The 21336-nt window shown below is 48.1% G+C and overlaps 1 protein-coding gene across 3 annotated transcripts in view; it reads right to left on the bottom strand.

Moving 5' to 3' along the window:
• ETS1 (ETS proto-oncogene 1, transcription factor) overlaps nt 1-20683 on the bottom strand; it is a 69584-nt gene extending 48901 nt beyond the window's left edge. The window contains exons 1-3 of one of the 3 annotated variants that reach the window (XM_031599726.2): nt 20550-20683; nt 14587-14669; nt 13024-13168 (exon numbers count right to left, since the gene is read on the bottom strand). In XM_031599726.2, coding sequence (XP_031455586.1) covers nt 13024-13168; nt 14587-14658 — 217 coding nt within the window. In that variant the 5' untranslated portion in view covers nt 14659-14669; nt 20550-20683. The remainder of the gene's footprint in view (nt 1-13023; nt 13169-14586; nt 14670-20549) is intronic. The other 2 variants (XM_031599727.2, XM_090123661.1) reach the window with 2 other exon arrangements.
• Nucleotides 20684-21336: the final 653 nt, after the last annotated feature.

Here is a 21336-nt window from a genome sequence, read left to right as displayed (position 1 = left end):
TTCTCACAACACAAAGGGACCACGACAGGGTCAAACCATGGAGACATTTGGGGAGACAGCTCAGGGCACACCAGCATTCCCATCTCCTGGTGTGCAGGACTCTGGGACTTACAGACACCATGTCTACGACGACCAAAGTCTCTGCAACCCAAACCAACGTCCCACCTCAATCACAACAGGTGCTCATGCAAAATCTCTGGAGATAACTCAGAGATGGGCACAATTTGCCCACGTACACAGTGCTTGCAGCACATTACGGGGAATTATGGGATGGAACTCCCAGCAATCAAGCCCTGGAGCTGCCCACCCAGATACGACGCTGGCAGAGACGCTTGGGTGAAGGATTCTCCCATACGAGTGTTTCAAAGAGGAAAACCCTCGCCGTGCGTTGGAAACCTCCTCACTCCCAATTGTCTCAGCTTGGCAGCCAGGCCTGATAGTGAATGAACGACAGAGAAATATTCCGCTCTACACGTGTTTGGGTTTTTCGGGTGGTTTTCTTGGACAGCGATCCTGGCTCTACAACAATGCCCGTCTTGTTCTGCCCCGCGCTACAGAGCAGGCTTGAATAGATCTGTCTAAAATTATAAGCGGGCAGCCCCTGGGCTCTGCGAGATCACAGGCCACATGCTGGGGCTGAACAAAGGCTCTGCTATTTCCTAACAATTAGCCCAGCTAAAAGGACATCTATCTCCTTCTATTAGAGCCACCACGTGCCTCCCAGTCAGTCCATTGTGAAGCTAATTAAATAACACGCCTCTCTCCCCATGAGGGTCTCCTGATTAGCTCGCCTCAGCCCTAAATCCTCGCTGGTGTAAATGGGCAGGAGACAGCTGGTCGGTAGGAGCCTGCGACTCCGAGCATCGTCACTCATTATGTAGCTATCATCATCACCAGTTATTTCGGTTTTTTAATTATCTCCTGAAAGCTGTTGAATGGAGATGGAGAGATAGAGGGGGTTCGGCACACAAACCGGCTCCTTCCCTCCACACTTGCCCCCTGCTTGCAGCACAAGTTGTGCAAATAGCTGATTTATTTGTGTTTTTTCTGGCTTGCTGGTAGCCAGAGGAAAAAAAAAAAAAAAAAAAAAAGGAGACATAAATATTTTTTCTAAATACGTTCTGTGTTAAAGCAAACCATTTTCTTTTTCCACACGTTTCTCATTGGGCTAACATAGCAAAAAGAAAGTAAGCAGGGAAAATCACGTGTTGCTCAACCTGAGCTTCAGCCTCTCATTTTCACACTTTTCAAGAGGGATAGAATTTGAAAATTTAAACAAAAAACATCAAAAATAACCTGTTAACAAAGCCTCTTTGCACTCAGTTCAGCTCTTCAAGGAGGCTCCTGTGGCAGGGGTAGGGCTCAGGTGCAGATGAGCTGAAATGCATCTGCATTTTCAGCTGGGGAGCATTGTTTTAGCAATGTTGAGATGACACAAAAGGTGTCTCTGTGTTGTAACACGGCGCTTGGAGTTTCCTCCAAGTCTGAAAATTCATTCTGACCACTCAGAAAAAAATCAGTTCAGGCATCACATCAAACGTCCCAGGAGCTGAATGAAGTTCCCTTGGTGCTCAAGGGAAGCAGGGCCATGAGCACCCATCCCTTGTCCTCCTGATGTCAGCTTGTCCCCATGGGGTCAACGCTGCTCTTTTGCAAAGCTCAAGGTGCACCTGCTCCAGCAAGCAGCTTCTCTCCCCATCACTCCATCCCAGTTCTTCAGGGGCAGCTACGTTTGCAGCACTGTGAGCACACAGCCTCACACAACAGCACAAAACTGCTAAATCACTCCAGATGTTCAACACCTTCCCCTCACTTCCCACACGCTCCCCAGACCCGGAAGAAATACAACATCCCTTTGCCAAGTCTACAGTCAGCAATAGTTGCAAATATTACCTTTACCTCCTTTAAATCATTATTTTCCACCCTTGGCTATTTAAATCATTATTTTCACACCGAGAACATGGCTGGAAAGCTGCAATGTGGGTCAGAAGACTAATGAGCTGATTTCCTGTGGACCTTAGGCTCCAGGACTGCAACAGCTGGACCTGCTGCTCCAGCCAGAGCTTGTTCCACCCAAGGAAAACAGAAAGACCCCCATCCTCAGCTCTGGTCATGGGGAGGCAGCGGGAAGAAGGGCACGGAGGAGGAGACAGATCTTGGTTTTGTTCTGATGGGAACAAGAGGGGCTGACTTGAAGCTCACTCCTGTTTTCCAAGCCCACGAGCTGCCCTTGCTGCTCACAGCAATGCTGGGAAGGAGCTGCTGCTGGAGCCTGAGTGGGAAAGTGCTGGGAAGCTTTAGAAGTGCATCAGAGCTTGCCAGGAAATATATTAATTAGCTCATACGTGTGTGTGCACATCCATAAGATTTTACTGTAAAAAGCACAGGGAGAAACTCATTGCTGTAGAAACCATATTCCCCCTATGCTCAGGCCATGCAAACATTTTTCATCAAATAATCAAATTTTACAAGGATGCATCAACAGAGCCAGGTAAATTGTCATTCAAAGATGCTACATGACTTGCTTGAAGAGGTCTACCAGGGTCAAGTCCCAGAGTGAAGCCCAAAGCATTACTTGCCTGTAGTAAGATCACAGTACACTGCTCTCCAGTTACACTTTCAAACCCAAACAGCCAGGTCTGACTGTTTCACTCATCAAAAATGTACAGAAAAGGGCAAAAGCCCCCCCCCCCAAAAAAAGCTTTGTGTTAACTGTCTGCCTCCCCTCACCCAGCCAGTGCCCTTTATCCCAAAGGGATGGGAATGGCTCTGCAAGCCACTTGATTAATAAGAACCCAGGGGGGAAAAAATCGTTTATATAACCTCGTCTTCTCTAAACTTCCTAAGTGCTGCAGAAAGTGGCTGCCCTGGAAACACAAACTGGAAATGAAAAATATTATCTCTTCCATTTATAAACATCTCCAGTGCTAATGAAGTGAGGAAGTGCAGCACCGGGGAGGGGAGCGTCAAGATGCACTTGGCAGGCGTGGGAGAGCCCCATGAAAACCATTTCATCTCAGGTGGGTGAGGAGGGGAAAGTCCTCCTGCCACCGTCTGCTGCTAACTGCAGCCTGCAAGGCCCCAGGGAAGGATGTGGGAAGACTGATGGTTATGGAAGGATCTGCTACACCAAACACAGAGACAGACAGAGAGCCTTACTAGGTATAAATGTGGGGGAAAGGGAGACAGGGTGATGTGCAACGAGACGGGAGCAGATTGATGAATCCTAAAAACAGCAGTTTCTGTGGCTTGAAGCTGTAGCTTGAAGGAAGTTATAGCTTGGATGAAGCATTACAACCTGACAGATGGAAAGGAGAGCACAAGCGTCCCTTGCAGACACTTTATGGCTCAAACCGGGATGCTTCCGTCTGCCAACAGAGCTGATTGAACCAGTTTGCTAAGTAATTCCTAGGAGTGATCCAGGTTGACCTCTTGGGTTCAACCACCCTCAGCCTTGCAGCCCCTCAGGTCTGAATCTGAGAGCAAAGGAAGCATTCTGCAGAACAGCCCAAAGTATTTCCCCATTTTCTTTCTATGTTGGCATTTCCCACGGAGATTTGTTTTTGCATCAACACAGGCAGCAGCAGAAAAAGCTGAGCTTTGCCTGGAAATGTTTGGTTTTCGCTTTAACAAAATATTGATGATTTCTGCAGAACAGTCCATCACCTTTTGCAGTAACAAATGAATAGAAGAAAGTCAAAAAGCAGTTTTTCATCTAGGTAGGGATTGAGCTGACACCTAGCCTGGAATTCAGCACAAGTGTAAGGCTGAGCAGGCTACCAGGCTGCCTCGTTATCTTGTCACTTTGATTACTGTGAAGCAATGGAAGCTGCTGCTACTTTCATGTAGTAGCTGTTTGCCTGCATAGAAACACAACAGGAGCTGCCAGACAAAGGGGGCATCTGGTCTGGTAGGACTGGGCAGATGCAAAGCAGGGAAGAGAAGATTTCATTGTCCCTGGAGATGTCTCACAGCACACAGGTATCCCAGGCTCACAGCATGGTGAAGAACTGGTCCAGTGCAGGACTAAGATGCTGGCTTTATTTCTATCACTGCTTTCCATAATTATTCATGCCCCAGCCTGCAGAACTAGGCTGAAATGCCCCAAGCACAGGCTCTTCCACAAGATGCCTGGAACTGACTAAATTAGAAGTTTTCCATGAGCAAGCTCCCTTGGGGCATCTCCTTCTTTTTTTCCTATTCTACCTCAACGCTGTCATCAGCCTGGCCAAAACGAGTGCCCTCTGCACCCCTTGAACTTAGGATGTGGAGAGTGAATCATACGAACTGGAGAGAAAAACATTTCAGATGCCTGAAAAACCTTCACTGATGAGAAGTAGCTTGGGCCATTACTTCCTAAAATCACATCTCCACTTTGGTGGAGCAATTTATTCTGCTCCATTGCACTAGTGCTACGGAAAGCACAAATAACTAGAAGTGTTTTTGCCATGTACTGCTGCTCACATAACATATGCCATGTCAGCGGCCTCGTTTCCCTTTCCAGGAAGGGAAGTCATATCATGAACTGTTGATCTTTAGTATATGGCTTTTCAGTGCACGTACCCAATACTCTTGCTGAAATCAATGGCAGCATTCCCACACCACGGGGCAGAGGCAGCCCCTTTCCAGTCAGGCTGCAGTTGGCTTCAGATTTAAGGTTGGATCCTGGTCTGGAATCCTCACCTTGCAGCATATGGTGGAGGAAGGAGAAATCCCAGAAGAGGAGCCCTGCCTCTGTGAGACAGAGGGACCACAGCTCTCCAGACACAGCTCTCTAAGGGTTGACCAGTGCTGACTGGGAATCTCCCAACGTTAAGAACAAGCCCACATGCAGATCCCACCCCAGGCTTCCCCTACACCTCCTGCAAACCATTTGGAGGCCAGCAAGCCTCTCACTATTCCATTCTGCGTCTATTCCAATCTCTGCAGAGAAACCCTCTTTCCAAGGTTCACACATAGCCTCCTTAGCCCTGCCTGCTGCCGGAGGCGGCTTGGATTTAATTCATTGTGAAATAGCCAACAATTGACCCACTGCAACAGTTTCAAAGCCTATTGATACAAAACCCCACAGGGGGAGGCCCATCCGGAGGGCTGTGTAAACTCCAGCATGTGTTCAGCAGGCTATACATAGCTTCAAGGGGACAGTCACACCAATGGCTGGGGATTGGTTAAGATGGCTTTTTGCTGTGTTGGGTTTTTTAAAGCAATATTGAGCTCTTGTACAATACTGTTCTCCAGAGACTTCCTGCTACTTGCCTGACCTCGATGAATTAAGTATTGCCATAAAACGTGCAATTAATTAATCATCTGCATCTCCAACATGAGAAATTGCCACACAGTGAGTACAGACAGCCTTGTAAATGGTTTAGACATCACCCTGGTGGAAATCAGCACACTTCAGATGTCTGAAGACTTTCTGTCGTTTGGTCAAGGTCTTCCAAATCTCAGCTGTTAGACCCAGTGACCTCAGTCAGACATACTAAGGGATGCCATCTCTTATAGGACTTTTGGGGAATATTGGACCTAATTCCATCCTTCCTACCACGTGGCTCCAAGCACAGTCTTTCTCCTTCCCGCTTCCCATCTACCAACCTGCACACAAGCTCTCTGAGCTGCATGTGGCACAGGATATTTCAGTCCTCCTGAAGGTGTCTGTTGCTTGAAATACCAAGCCATCCTCAGACGTCTCGCTCCCCTCCCCAAGTGTCTGACAGCATGGTTTCTCAGATTGTAGTGATGCAAATAGCTCAGATAAGGCTCAGATAAAGTATCTGAGATCTCTGGGGCTTATCTGAGCTGAACACCAGCTCCAGAAATTCTGAAATTTGCCCCATGGGACTGTCTCCATACAGCCTGATTGCCATCTGAAGCTTCAGCCTCCAGAGGCTGCAGGAACAGCTCCTGTTCAAATGCATTCTTGAGATAGCAGGGTGGGACACAGCAGGTCTGCAGTGCTCCCCCATCATCACTAACTGGGGATTTGCCTTCTGGTGGAACACTGCAAGAGCCTGGCTGATGGCTCAAGGAACCAGTGATGGCACCTTTCACCACCAACACACTGTAACAGATGAGGTAAAGCCTTCTTCAGCACAGCACTGGAAAGATCACTTTACCCTGACTACAAAGTGCTCACTGTAGGTTTTTCCTTTCAACTGTGTCTCTTTGGGGTAATTGCTAGCAGAGGGAAGGTTTGCAGTGAGAGCACAGGCACAAGGTGCCAAAATTCAGCTGTGAGTATCTTGCTAAGAATGAGATTCCCAAAGCAGCCAAGGAATTGGGTGTAAAACCCATCTGGGCTTCACTGAGATCTGTGCCTGGCAGCATGCAAAGGGGTCAGCAATCACAGCAAGGATGAAACAGACGCAGCGATAAACATTCATGCTTTCTGCATCCAGCCTTTCTGAAACCCAGGTAACTGCAGCAGTCCTAAGACATGTGAGACCAGGTAGCAAGTATCCATTTCTAGTGGGAAACTAATAGGAGACAAGGCAAGTACAAGGCCAGGCTTAGAGAAAATAACTTTGTAAAGCTGGTACAAAGGGCTGTTAGCTCACCCACACCTGGGCTACAGCTATTCTTTGTCCTGCAGGAGCACCAAAGGTCCCCCATTCCACACACAGATCCCAAACGCTGGGATACACAGGAGTAAAAGTAGGAAGGATTCCATCCCAAAGGGTCTGCAACCAAGTCAACGGTAATCTAAAACACAATGCTAACAAGAATTAAAAGCCCTCTGAAAAAAACTTGCAAAGGCCTGCAGATATTACCCCCAGATCTCACTGATCCAAGCAGAGAAAGATCTCCGTTCTGTAGATGTCTGCAACAGTCAGCGTTCTCAGGCAAGAATAGCTATGAAATTCTATAGGATGGCTCATAAACCATAAGGAAAAAAAAAGCCCACTTAATTTCCTACTAAAAATTCCCAACAACTCATTCCCAAAGGGCCAGCATGCCAAAGGGCCTCTGCAGAGCGTTGGCTCCCCTTCTGCATCAGCACTTGGCTCTGGCCATAAACCAGGGAATGAGGGGAAAAGCACGTGGGCAGGCTCCGAGCTCCTCAGCTCAGCTGTGTTGGCAGCACCAGGGTTAACCACGGCAGCACCCTGTAATGCAATGATTTCTGGTTTATTTCAGCAGGGGAAGTGTGTCCCAGCCTGATTAGCCCAATGGTTTCCTCTTTTCCCATAACCTCCAGACCCCCATGGCCTAAGTGTTTACTTTCTGAAATAAAAAATCTGCTAGTGTTTTTCTTTTTTCGGGGCATGTGTATTTTGGGAGGATTCGGGGGGAGGAAAGTGGAGAGGGGGAGTTGAATGGGATGGGAGGCTTGCATATACCTCCCTTCTCTCTCCCACCCCTCACCCTCAGCTCCTTTCCAGCTGCAACCTCTGAGCTGAGACTTCTGGCTTCAGTGCAAGAGAGGGAGAGAGAAACGTATTAATGAGAGTTCAGTCTCTTGCTTCAGCAGCTATAAACACAGTGAACATCTGGAGGGAGAGAGAGGTGCTTCGCACTGCCAGGAGCTGAAAGAAACAGGCTGTTTGCAGAGTCCCAGCCCCCCATGTTCTCCACATCCCCTTCTGCCTGTCCTGCACAGAGCCACACTGCATCACCCAGCCACAAATAGAAGCTGGCTTCGTGCTGCCCTCCCAGCTCCATGCCAGCACAGAGCCCTCTGAGGGCACTGCAGTGGGAAGGACTGGCCACGTGCAACCCCAAGTCCCTGGAGAGATGCTCAGCTGCTCAGTGCCCCCAGAAGAAAGCACTCATGGGTCCCAGCATTCTTCTGTAGGCAAACAAGGTTGGGAAAGCACAACGAGGCATCTGTGCTTTGTGTGGCCTTGCTCAAGAAAGAGTAGGGTGTCACAGGACAGCCTCATCCTCTGAATAAACAAATGGGTGCACTCAGAGGGTGGTTCACTCCATTCCTACAGAGGGACCTGTGCTACTCCAAGATCAACTCAAAGCAAGACGTTCTCAGTCATCCTCAGGACACTGAGGAATAGCCCATCACCCCCTTCCTTTCCTCTTGGACTCTACATCAAGTGAACCGTTCCCTACATGCCAAAACCACCAGTACTACTGCTCACATTTCTGATGTTTCTGGTGCAGTGTTTTAAGAGCATCTTGAGTTTTCCTCTGAGCTGAGCTCTAAATCCCCTTTCATAAGTTGGCCCCCCGCAAATCTGTAGGTATCACCCCCCAAAAAAAAGTATAACACTTCCAGTTTTCACCCAGCACCATCCCCTATTCAGAGCACAATTCATCCCCATGCAGCAGCTGATCTCCAGCTGACACAAGCCTGCAGCTCAAGTGGGAAAAGAACTCAGTGCTCATTCTCTGGTGACAACCCGAAGTGAAGGGATCTCCCTTGGGCTTTGTCTCTGAGAGGCAAGACTGATTTTTCCAGAGTCAGGCAGGAAACAAATAGAAAAGTGAAAGCCTGGATTTTTGTCATTCCCTTGCTCCAGTGCAAATAAACATTTCCAAGTCTTGACTCACAGCAGGTTACAACAGGGGATGTAGAGGGAGCATACCTAGGTACCACAGGGTTACCTGCACAAGCTTCCCTTGCCCGCAGATCAAAGAAGATCCACACAGATCAGACATCAATTACTTCCCACTAACCTGGAGAGCAAACCAGTAGCAGCTCAGCATCCTTCAGAATGCCCTTGCAGAAGCGCCAGGAGAAACAGACACAGGCAGCCCCTGGCTTTACAATTCATTCACAAGACATACAGGGATCTTTTCTCTGCCTCTAGACTGAAATGAGTGCCATTGGTGGAGAAAATTGTGTCTGCCCTCCAACAAACCCAGAGCCCATTTATAGTAGGTGTGACATGACTTGAACTGTAGTCAATGAAATACCCAGAGACTGCCAGGAAGAAAAAGGGTCAAAGAAACTCATTCTAGCCAGGCTATAAACAGCACCAGACCCCAAGGCTTATGAGAGGCAGCACCGCCACGCCGGCTGGACGATGACAACAGCGCCCAGCAGAAAGGCCTCATTCATCCCTCTGCAGAGATGCAGTAGGACATCAGATGAGAATCTGGGTGAGCTGTGAGTTTGGAGGAATGAGTGGCAATGGGTTGGGCAGAGGCATCTGCACAGAGGATTTTTTTTTTGTGCCTTTCATTGAACTTCGAAACAAATAGTATCCGCCACCTCGTCCTTCTCAGTAGTGGTTCACCACTTTTTCCACCCACTGCTGTTTCCCTTCACCTTCTTCCACGTCCTCCCTTGCCCACTCCTCATTTATTAGGGAGAGAGGACAGCAGGGCTGTGAGCTGCCTGAGAAATCCTGCAGGGTCTCACAGCCGCGAGCAGATGTGCGTGCCCTGCGCAGAGACGCCCATTCATCTCTGCAGAGAGCGTGCGGGGGAGGCGGCAGCAGCACAGGGGAGGGGGGGGGGAAGTGTTGGAGGAGGCTGAGAAAAGGAAGGAGGCCACAGTTAAAAATAGGATAAAAGGACATGAAAAAATGCAGATTTTTTTTTTTTCCCCCTAAGCTTCACTTGGAAAATGTGCTGCAGCTGGAGAAGCCATCGGGCTGAGCCTGGTCAGCTTTCACCTTCCCCCTCCCCAGGCTCCCTTCCTCCATGCATGGGCCTGGAAGACAGCCCAGAAAACGCTCACAGAAAGAGCTTCCCTCTGGGGATCTCCAGCAGGACCCAGCAGAGTAAAGAGCAGGTCTTGTGGCATAGGAGGACAAGATGGGGAAAAGCAGAGAGAGTTTGTGATGGATACAGGAGGTCCCCACATGATTTCTGCCTGCAGTGCACTCCGAGCTGAGAGCAGGGCTTGGAGAAAGATCACAGCTAGAATTGGGGGGTGGGTACAACGGGAGGGCATCTCCACGTGCTGTGGGGCAATGCAATGTGCCGCAGTGCTGTGTTTCAGCTCCAAAGGCTTTGCTTTCCTGCCAAATCCAGCAGGACACTGCTGTGGCCCAGCCTGTAGGACCCAAGACAAGATGTCCATCGAGCACCAGGGAGTTGGATGCAGGGCTGCATTAGGGAGACACGCTGCCCCCAAGCTAACAAACCCTTTTTTGTGGGCTGAGAGATTATGTGTCCAGACAATATCAGCCACAAAAAGGGTCAAATTGTCCTCTCTGCACTGTGCCCTCCTACAGCCCTGGCTGCTGGGGGTCAGCCTATGGTAATGCCTTCTGTTTGTGACAGTGTCTTGGAGCCAAAATCTTTCAAAAGCAGCACCAGCCAAAGAAGCAGGGTCAGACCCACAGCTCTAATCTCCCCTCTAGAAAACATTTTAATTTCATTCTTTGTCTTGCAAAATTCAAACTCAAACCCATTTGCTCAAAAGAAAGTGAGTTCACTTGCCCAAAGGTTCCTCTTAGTGTCCAAAGGCTGCAAGCACCTTCAGTCCAAGTGCGCTAACACAGCACAGCAATCAGAGAAACTTCTTCTGCCAGAGGCATTTAATCCTTCTCCTGCCATTAACAACAGTTTTATCTCCCCTATCACTAAGCAAAATAAACCAGTTCATAGTGAAAGGGGTTGTCAAAGTGACCTTGGCTCAAAAAAACAGCACAGCCAGGACAATGTCAGTGCTGAAATTATGATGCTGCTATCAAATATTTTCCTCCTCTCCACTTTTGTGCCTAACCTTTTATCCACCAAAAAATATTACCAGAGGGTAATATTAAGATACTATTAGCCTAAGAACTGGAAATCCCAGTGCTCAGTGTGACAGCATCTTTTCATTGCCTTTGCTGCTTCATGCAGACTCACAGCACCCTTGATTTTGCGTCACCAGATAATGCAACTAATGAGCAAGTCTCTACACTCCTATTCCCACAGAAGCCAGCTTTCATAGAAAACAAGCAGTGGGAACTGCCTGCCTAACACCACTGGGACAAGCCCTTTTACTTGCTATGGACCCAAACCTAGCTGACTCTCAGGGCAGGCACAGTCCCAGCCCATGTACTACAGGTTGTGACAGCAAGCTAACAAATAAAAGTGACTACACATCACTTCCAAGTTCTTGTTGTAATAAAAATGTAAAATAAAACCCACCTCTCTTCTTATCCTTATCTACAAACTAAATCCACAACAGGCTTTTCTTTATACATTTCACCAAATAATCTTAGCAGACGTCAAGCACAATGTAAATAAACTCACCCAAGCTTCAAAGGCAAAATATCTTTCAACAAAGCCAAGCAGTTCTAAAACTTCTAGAAGTGTTGTGGGTTTCTGTTGTGAGAGGATATATTCACACTTGCATTTTCCTTGCTGACTTGTTTCTTTCACCAACATCAAGACCATGAAAACCAAAATAGCCTCCAGTATACCAGAAGAATAGATGACAAATGGCTTTCATGCACACCCAAAACACAAAAGAGAAATGAAAGACTGTTCCTAGCAGTATATACAAATGAGAGTTTCCTCTCATTTAAAATTAGAAACTGCTCTAGACTCTGAAAGAAATGGCAGAGTATTAAAATAATAGTAATAATAAGAGAAAGAGAACCACACACTGCAACAGGAAGAAATGAAACATAATTCTTAGGTACTGCAAGAGAATTAGTGGCCTGTCCTACAAGTCCCCATGTACTCCAAGCTGGACTCAAACCTGCTAAAGACAGTGACATCTTTTTTTTCAGTGAGCTTTGAACCAGGCTCCAATCTCTGCAGCAAGAAATTTCACAGACCCAGCATGGGGTAATGAAGATGTGGGTTACAGATATGTTGGTCCCTGGAGAGAGAGCTTTCACAGAAAAGGGGAGAGGGTATGGAAAAAAAAAAACACAACACAAAGAAAACTTTCCAGGCACAGATTTGCAAAATGTTTGAGTAAATCCAAATGCTGCAAGAGCAGATTTCATCAGAGCAGAGCTGACATCACGCTGAGAGAGGTCACCCACAGGAGTTGAGCAAAATAGCTGAAACAAGAACGGCTGGGAATAGACAGCAGAGTTTTTCCTCCAGCCACAGCTCTCAGTTCATCTCCAGCTAACACACAAGTGTTCACCAAAGGAAAAAAATTGAAATGCCTGAATATTTGCCAAGGAGAGATTTCAAATTGTACATTTGACCGCAACAGTCACTGGTTCTGCTGAACTCTTTAGCTGCAAAAAAGTCTCCAAACATCAGGGCTTTTCCCCTCCCAAGGGGCCAATGTGCATAACTAACAAGCCGGGAACAAGTCACAGAAGACCAGCACATGCCACGCAAAAGCTTACATGGGATTTATGTGCTTCACGATAGGCTTATGTGGGACTTAAGTGAAACATAAACTTCATATTGGCCCTTTGCAAAGGTCACATTCATGCAACTTGAGCTCTTTCACTTCATTTTGCTGTTGGCCTGTGCCATGGTGTACCTGAGCCTCCCTTTTGCCATAGCTGGGAAGCGAGACTTGGTGGTACCTCTTGGCAAGGTGTGCTGTGGGCAGGGGAAGCCTCCAAGATACGTGGCACAGGGCAGCAAACACAGCATGATGCAGTGAAAACAGGGCTTGCACTAAAGCCCAAAGCTCTGTGCTCATGTCACACCTTTGGGTGCAGACCCAGAGCCCTGCACTGTCAGTTACACAAGCAGCAGCCCAAGCTGAAGTTCTGCTTCACAGGTTGAACAAAGTACAGGGCAAGAATTAGTCACCGGTGATTTTGTAACGACTTTCAAAGTATGAGTGCATTACAGAGCAGCATCGTTTAGTCAAAGCCAGGGCATGAGCTTAACTGTAGGCTGTATTGCAACCACCCAACCCTGACAGCAGAGCGTGGCCATGCCCTCCAGCTGCAGCCATATAGCACTGAATATCTCCCCTCCATCCCCAGGAGGAAGGGGAAGGAGACCCCAAATCACTGTAACAGCAGAACTCAGGCTCAGGAGTCCATGCTCCCCTTCACAGTGCCCTCGTCACCTTTCCAAAGAAACCAGCTCAAGCCCATACGCACGAAGCCAGGACGTTAAACCAGCCCATCTCCAGGCTGCACCTGGAGGGAGGAGCAGAGCAGCCCTCCCCACGCTCCACATCCCCCACAGCAGGGTTCCTACCTGTGCTGTAGTGCTCCAGGCCGGTGGGCACCTCCTGGATGGCCGCCTCGTCCCACGGTGGGCAGCAGGCCCTGGGTGGGCAGCAGGATGATTGAAGCCTGCATGGCATCCAGGGGTCCTCATAGCAGCTGCCAGCACCTTGCTTCTGGGCAGGGGAGGGAGCCGTGTCAGCTCAGCAGCAAAACAAAGGCAAAACAACCCCTCCCTTCCAGGATAAAATCACAAATTACTTACCTGAGCTGCCCCAGCTGAGCAGCCAGGAGGGCACGATGGGGTCAGAAAGCCCCATATGATATAAGGCACGTTATTCACATGTATTATCTGCATCTACCTGTGTGTGCTACGTAGGAAGGTAGATATGCGTGTGTCTAGTTCTAGATACCACTGTCATTATTGATATTACACTTCTAAGTAATACATATATACATACAGATATATGGAAATAATCCCAGGATATCACTTCCATTATGTATATGCACACTCATTACATTTATCCTTATAGATATACCCACCATACATAAATACATCCCATACGTGCACAATAGATGCACACAGATACACCACATTATAGATTCTTACACACGTGCCACATACATGTATATGCCAGAAGAATAGCAGCATATGCATACATACAGTCCTACACATAAATAAATTCAGGATGTTTGCATCCATTTATTTCTTTATTATTAGTTCCCCACATGGAAACAGTTTTCCTTCATTTCCAATCAATGTTTAAATGCCAAATGCATTCTTGGAACCATTTAAAAGGAAGATACTGAGCTGTGTTAGACATTTTTCATGTGTCACAGTGGCCTTTTCTTCCTAATTTGGTGATAATTTTGCTTTCTAGCAAGTCTTCTGTATCCCCTTGTGTCCCAGCTCAAAGATACAGCTTACATCTGACCTTGTCTAGGGTCTTTAGCACTAGCTGTCATTTCTTTGGAGAAACGTCCACTGATATGATTTCCTCAATAAAGGTCATGCACAAACATAGGTGATCAGCAGCACAAAGAGCACAGCTCAGAAGCAGCACGACATACTGTCAGACCTGTCCCACAGCTGCTGAATCGATATAGGCATGCCCAGCACTGCATTTTAATCCATGTTTTATACAACTACCCAGCAACTGCCCAAACAAAAAGGTGCTGCCACAGAAGAGGAAGCCCAATATTTATCAGAAAACTCCGGCCAAGCCAACCAAAGCTTTTCCAAAGCCAGGTCTGCTTTGTGCTGATGCTGCTGCATTCATCCACAGCAGGTGAAGGTCAGCGTGTGGAGCGGAGGCTGCAGGACAATGGTTACCCTAACAATCCTCCTCTGACGACAAGCACAGGAAATCCGATGCACAAATCCTATTTCCAGCTCAGGTTTGCAAGCTTGAGAGGTTGAGATAAGCTCTGAGCAAACACTCAGCCTTTGGATGCCGGTCTGAACTACATGGAACCTCAGGATGATTTAGCAGTCAACACCAAGCTGTGTTAGTGAATGGCCTGCCATTGTCACAGCAGCCAAAGGGAAAAGCTACAGCTAGAGATAGGAAAACAACCCCCATCCCTTTCTTACCATCACTCCAGGGCGAGCCAAAGGATAAGGGCCCGTGTTGCCAATGGTTGTGTCCATGTAGTAACTCATCATCTCTGAGGCGCCTGCAGAAATGAAAGCAGACATCAGATGCTCTGCTGCAGAAGTCTGGTGTGGTGTAAAAATTGATAGCCTCAGCTAGACCTGCTGTAAAGCCTGGGCTTTCTCACAGCCATGTGAAGGTAGCACCAAGCTGTCAGTCTCAGCAACTTAAGGCAGGAAAAGTAAAAGAAAAAAAACTATTAATAATTGGTTTTGTGATTGGATGCGTATATACATCAACAATGCAAACAAATCCGTTTGTGTAAACTGATGGGGGCTGGACAGTGCTGAATGAATTACCACCTAGAAGCTGATGGAGCTGCTGAGAGGGTGGATGAGATCATATTCCCCTTGCTGTAAAATTGGTGGGGAATAGTCATCATTTTTCTCCCCTCCAATTCATTGAGCTCAACAAATTTCCTACAGAGATTTCACCAGCACCAACCCATTTCACCAAAAAAACCTTCTCTTTACTCAAGAAAAATCTTCTGTTTGCCTAGATTGTCACTGCAGGTTCTCTGTGTGCTGGAGCTCTCCTGGCACTGCTGAAATCCAGGTTCTCATTCTGTCATTCCCATCATTGCTATCACAGGATGTACTCCTCTGAGCAAGTCCTCCCACCATTCTGCTCACTAGATGCAGTTGTAAGCCACTAGTGAGCCCATGTGCATAGCTGAGGTCTAGTTCTGTTTCATAACAGGTAGGTGCTTCTCATCCTCTCCTTTAAACACACAACAGAGAACGCAGAATGCATGTTCTGTGTTTGGAAGGATATAACTTAAAGGTGCTGGAAAGAAAAATGGCAGTGGCCTGAGCTCAGAAGGGCTCACTCAGGCAGGGTACAACAACTTGGGACCAAAGGGAATCACTTTTCTCATCACATTGATACACAGCATCGCCCAAGAACCAGGGGAGCTGCCATGCTCCACCTTTTCTGAGGACACAGCAGTTCCAGATCCTCTGAAATACACACCCTTGTATCTCTGCAAACGTCCTGCGCTACCAACTGTGACTGCTGCAGATGCAAACGTTCATCCAAACCATCCTCCAAAGCCAGGTTTCCATCAGCCTCTGTCTTTGCTCTGCACCCACAGCTCCTGTGGGCACTGCAGCCCCCACCTCCCTGCTCCCAGGGCTGGAGCTGCTGTTAGCAAACAGCCAGCAGAGGCAGAACCTGGCCCAGCTGTGCCTCACTCACCACCTCAGCAACCAGGGACTGCAGATAACGTCTCCCACCACACAGTGTGACTAATGGCCAAATGTGAAACACCTGCATGTATATGTGTATTAAATTATTATCATCATTTCCTGCTTGTTATTACTAACTTTTGCTCTAACGCCGGTATTATTATTTCTATTTTACTTCTCTTTTTAATTCACAAAACTGAAAACTACCAACGTGCTGAAAGAGCAACGGACCTGTTTCTCCTTGTGCTTAAAGCAAACCCAAACGCACACATCTTGCAAGTTGCTGTGGCTGTGAAGCCTTAACTGATCTTAGCATCAGAGCACACCCTCCCAGGCGTTAAAACACATCGTCTTGAGTCTCACTGCAGCTGGGGAGGATAAAAGAGGGTGCAGAACAGCCATCTCTGCAAGTCAGCCAACAGAGGAAAGTCACTCCACCCCATTCAGTCACACACCTGTCCCTCTGCTCCTAACCTTAAAAGGCTGTAACTGCATCACCTAAGCATGACTGATAGCCCTCGTGCTCTGAAGTTAGGATCTATGCTGCTAAAGCACAGGGCAGGCACTACAGAAACCATCAGGCTGACCCGAGTGCTCCAGCAGCACACGAGGCACGTGTGAGAGCAAGGGGTGACAGCAGTGACACAGCAGTACCACCAGCAGAGCAGCTCACTTTCCTGCTTTGCAGCTCCACAGCAGGCAGTTGGGGCTTGGCTTTGTTTTTTCCCTTTGATCAACTCACCTACGCTGCACGCTGCTTACAAACTGCTTTCATGCCTCGCTGAGCACTGCTTGCATTTTTCTCAGGATGCTGTTGCCAGCCAAGCCTTCCAGCACAGTGCCACATATTGATACTCAAAGCAGTTTGTGCTGTGGTTGAAGCCTCCTACACCCAGGGCAAGGCTTCAGGCAATAGAGAACACAAACAACCAGAAAACTCAACATAATGGAATGGCAGTAGAAGGGGTGTAACAACAAAGGGACTAATACAATAGAAAGGTGTTATAAGGGAAGGAAAGAAGGACTGCTCACCCATCCCCAAAGAGCCAGGCTCACAGGGAAAACTCCATAAAGAAGGGACCTCCAGAAAGAGATCCTTCCCCACTGGCAGTCAGCCCTTAAGTGGGGGGATCTAAGAGGGGTGCAGCCAGGCTCCACCCCTTCCAATCACACAGCTAAATTGCCTTCACCTGTGCTCCCAGGTCCTGTCCCCAGGTGCTCAATCAGTGGTTGAGGCCAGGACTCAGTTCAGGCCAGTTTCCATACAACAACATTAGCACAGAGCAGTAATGCAGCTCCATCCCAAGTCCCAGTCAACAGAAAAGGAACCACCAGGAGAAGAACTGCGTTCTGCAGATGTAGGCGTGCAAAGCCAGCAATGAGGGGCAAGTTAAAAGCAGAGATGGAGCTCAGGAGAATTTGGTGCAGGCTGATTTTAAGAGAATTTCCACCGCTTCCCATAGGAAACTACTTCACAGCCCAGTACATCTCTCGCTGTCAGCAAGTTTCCCTGATGGTTGAGCCACATTTTTCTTCTCTTGAGCTTCCTCTAATAAGAGCCTAAATAGCTCCTCTCCTCCCCTTGGATGCCATTAGAGAGCTTTAATGACCACTCAGGAGCTTGCAGCTGAACTAAATTCAATGACAGCATCCCTTGTGTCAGGTAACTTGGCCAAAATTGAGGAAATCACTGCAGATTTACACCAAGATAATTGAGATCCGCAGCTTGCTGCAAACTGTTAATAAATAGAGGGGAATCAGAGCCATTTGGTAAAATCCTTAATGACTTAACAGCTTGATTCATCTCATTGTTTGCTCTTATTATTCCTGTCTTATGGTGAAAACACGTGTGGGGGAAGCAGATCTTGTTTTGGGGCTTGATCAAGTAGCAGCCAAAGCTATTAGACTCTTCAGTCATTTCTAAACTTAATTAACATTTTAATTTCATTTCTACATCCATCCCTACACTTTTACAAGAGAATTTTTAAGAAAATAATTACCAAACTTAAAACTTCAAAAAGGGGAAAACACTTCGTCCTTATGATAAACACGTACCCCTTAGAAACTAGGAAGAAATTAAAAATATTATTAAATGAAGATGAGCAGTATCTATTGGATATATGAAGATCCTTTAAAAGACTGACTTACAGCGTTAAGTGCTTTGTTGTTTTAAGTCTGGAGAAAGGGAAGCTGAAGGAGACTGCAGTGATTTCCCTGCAGCAAGGAAGAGCAGCAGCTCCCATCTCTCCCACGTAACACCCTGCACACCCATAGCATGACTGGGACAGCAGCTGGACTGCTTTCTACATCCCTGTAAACCAGCAAGATTCCCTTTCCCTGGGGTTGGATGGGGAGCCAGGAGCAGCATTAGCAACCTTATCAAAGCGTTCCTAACTCCAAGTGTGGGAACAAAGACTTGAAAAATGCAGAGGACACAATCGTCCTCCATGGGCTGCAGCACGGGCAGCTCCTGCCCCAGAGTTGCTTAGTGATACCGTTTTATTTTTCATCAAGCAATAATTTATCATCTTTGAGGGGGTGGAGAAAATAGCTCATGGAAATGACTTTGTTCCACAGGGTTTTAACCCTTGGTACCCTGGCACTTTCCAGGCTGCCTGCCAATTCAGTTCTCAGGGGAAAAAGTGTTTGTTGATCCGTTGGCATGTTAAAAACCCATTCAATTCATCAAACCTTGGCACCAGCTTAAAATAAAAGGAGCATCCCTAATGCGGGGATACAAGGGTAGGAAGAATCGCATTTCTCTTGCTGCCAACTATGCACAAAATATGTTTCCTAACAGATCGGCCACCTCCTGTCTCTGCTTCGCGTCAGGAGCTCCTACATTCATTATGATTTTGAAACTTTGCAGCATTCTCAAAGGTAACTGAAGGGAAGCCAGGCAGGGCAGTAAATAACACAGCCATGGGAAATGGAGAAACACACTAAGTGCCCTTCTTCATCCTCAGTAAATAGTCAAAGAGATTAAATGCACTGCCTAAGCTCACACGAGGAAAGGGATGGTGAGAGGCTGAGTAGCTGAGCCCTAAGGCACTGCCATGGCTCCATGCAGTGGCTGCGATGGGACGAGCGTAGCACCACCAAACCCACAGGTCATGCTGAGGAGGGTTTAGGTGGGATGCTGAAGCAGAGACACCGCTGCCAACAGTCACGCTGCTCCCTCTTAGATCAGAGCTGCTATTTGCAACTGCAGGAAGATGTGAATGGGTGGGGGGGTTAATTAGGTCAGCTGTTATTCCACTCACGTATTTCCCTCTGTGAAATAATAGACTTACAGCACAGCATCATGGGCCAGATCCTCAGCTAGGGCAAAGAGAAGGTGGAAAAAGTAGGGATTGAAGGCCCAGCTGTATTTGGTGTTTTGCTCCACACTCCCCATATGACCTGTGGAAGGATGCTTGGGACCAGCCTGCCCAAATCTGCTTGGTGTTTTGAAAATCCCACTAAGCATTAAGTACTCAGCAGCTGTAGAAAGTTAAGAGAAACCAGAATTTCTCTGTGCCTTCACATGCCAAACATAAAAAGGTGATGATAGCGTGGGGGTGCTTTCTGGCTTGGAGATGCACATGGCCATGCACAATCCCAGTGCTGGGTGCACAAAATACACAGCAGTCCTCCATGGAAATCTCACCCCCTGGTTGAATGCGGCCGTTCCCCGGTGCAAACGTCTGGGTAGCCCTAAACATCTGGCTTACCAGAAAATTGTTTACAGGACAGGCAGGGGTGAGATCAAAACCCCAGCTGGATTAGAGGCAGCACGAACAGGGCTGTAACCAGGAAACAGCCCCAGACCCAGCCCACAGCCCCCAAAGGTGTCAGTTGACAGCACAGGATGGGAAGTTGATGGTAACTGTAATACCAAGAGAGTGGCTGCATGCAAAATGAGGATTTAGAGGATAATGAGAAGGGGAAAGGCCTTGGCTGTGCTACTTGGTGCTGCACGGCACCCAATGGCCCTTTTTGGCTGCGAGGGAGCTGCAGGATTTTGCCCATCCCAAGGAGCAGCAGCAGCACAGCTGCTCATCGCTGAGGCTGCCACACTCAGGGCTCCTGATTCCAATTCCTTCCATAGACAAACATATGCAAAATGCTCACCTGTGGCATTTTCTGCCCTTTGGGGATGCCATTGCTATGGAAAACATTCAGAGGTGAGGCAACAAATTCCACATTAGCATCCCTCCAAAGACAGAAAGCAGCCCTGTCTGGGGGGGCTGCTCAACCTGCCCACTCCCTGTCTGTGCACCCAGCTGTGCTGGAGGAGCTGGGGGGGCATCTGGGCCTGGGCACCTCGCTGGTCCCCTGCCCCATAGCGAGCACAAGCAAAGTCCCACCCCACAGCCGAAGCCTCCTCTCAAGAAATAGAAGGCACTGCAAATGTAATCCGCATTAAGAATGCCAGGGCGCAGCCTGCTACCTAGATGAGGGAAACAATACTGTTCTCCTAAGCACACATATCAACTTGATATACTCTATATATGAAATTAAAAAGGATTTTTAAAGGGAAGCATCAGCTCAGACATTCGTAAGACACTGCAGAACTATTAGCAAACGCACGAATCAGCCACTGGGTGAAACTGGGAATGGAGAGAAAGAGTAAATCCCCAGCAAAACAAACCTTCCATCTATCCTGGAAACGAACACAGGTACCTACAGCCCACAACAGCCTTTAAAGAGACTCTCTCCCCACCACCACTTACTACTTATCTGGAAGACCAAGGAAAAAGCTTATGTCCTCCACGGCTCCCCACACTTGTCTCCGATCTCTCTCCAACTACCTGGTGCTATCCTCTGCGCCGGAGCTGGGGAGGATGGAAATACCATAGTGTTTGCAGCAGGGCCGCCTATTCAAAGGGAGGGGGAGTGGTCAGCCCCGCACAGGCGGTGGGGAGGCGAGCCCCCCGCGCTCCGCTGTCGCTGGCAGATGTCACACTGTGACCCTCACCACGGGGTGTGAGCCTTATCGAGCCCATTCCCAAAGCTCTGCTGTGCTGCCCCAGCTTTGAGGTGCCCGCTGCCAAAAATTGCTATTTCTTCCTCAGAAGTTCCCCTGGGCACCTCTGGGTTTCCTGCTCCTTTGCGCACAGCAGGCACTGCGGTGCATTTGGATGCCCACCTTTCCCCCAGACATTGGCAGGGTCGTGCCGCCAGGCTCCCACTGCCCATTTGCAAACCCCTCAGTGCATGCCTGCTTTCTTTCACGAGCACAAAGGCTGCAGTAGTCTCCCTTTCTATAGGGTACCATCGTGGGGAGAGCACTCGGGCAGCACTGGCTCAGCCCTTCTGCTGGAGGCCCCACTGCAGCACCATGGGCTGCTTTGGCCCAGAGGGCAGGGGTGTGTGGTGGCTGCAGTGTGCAGGGCTGCAGTGTGCAAGGCTGCTAGAATAGCAGGGAAACGCTCTTCCTGAGCATGGAAAGAGATGGGAACAGAAACAAAGGCTGCAGCATGCTCAGTCCTAAAATGTGGAATTAAGTTCCTCATTCTG

Source organism: Phasianus colchicus, chromosome 23, assembly GCF_987193195.1.
Source record: "Phasianus colchicus chromosome 23, bPhaCol1.hap1.1, whole genome shotgun sequence".
Lineage (NCBI taxonomy): Eukaryota > Metazoa > Chordata > Aves > Galliformes > Phasianidae > Phasianus > Phasianus colchicus.
Note: the sequence above shows the minus strand (reverse complement) of the source record. Positions and strands in the feature narration are given on the sequence as shown.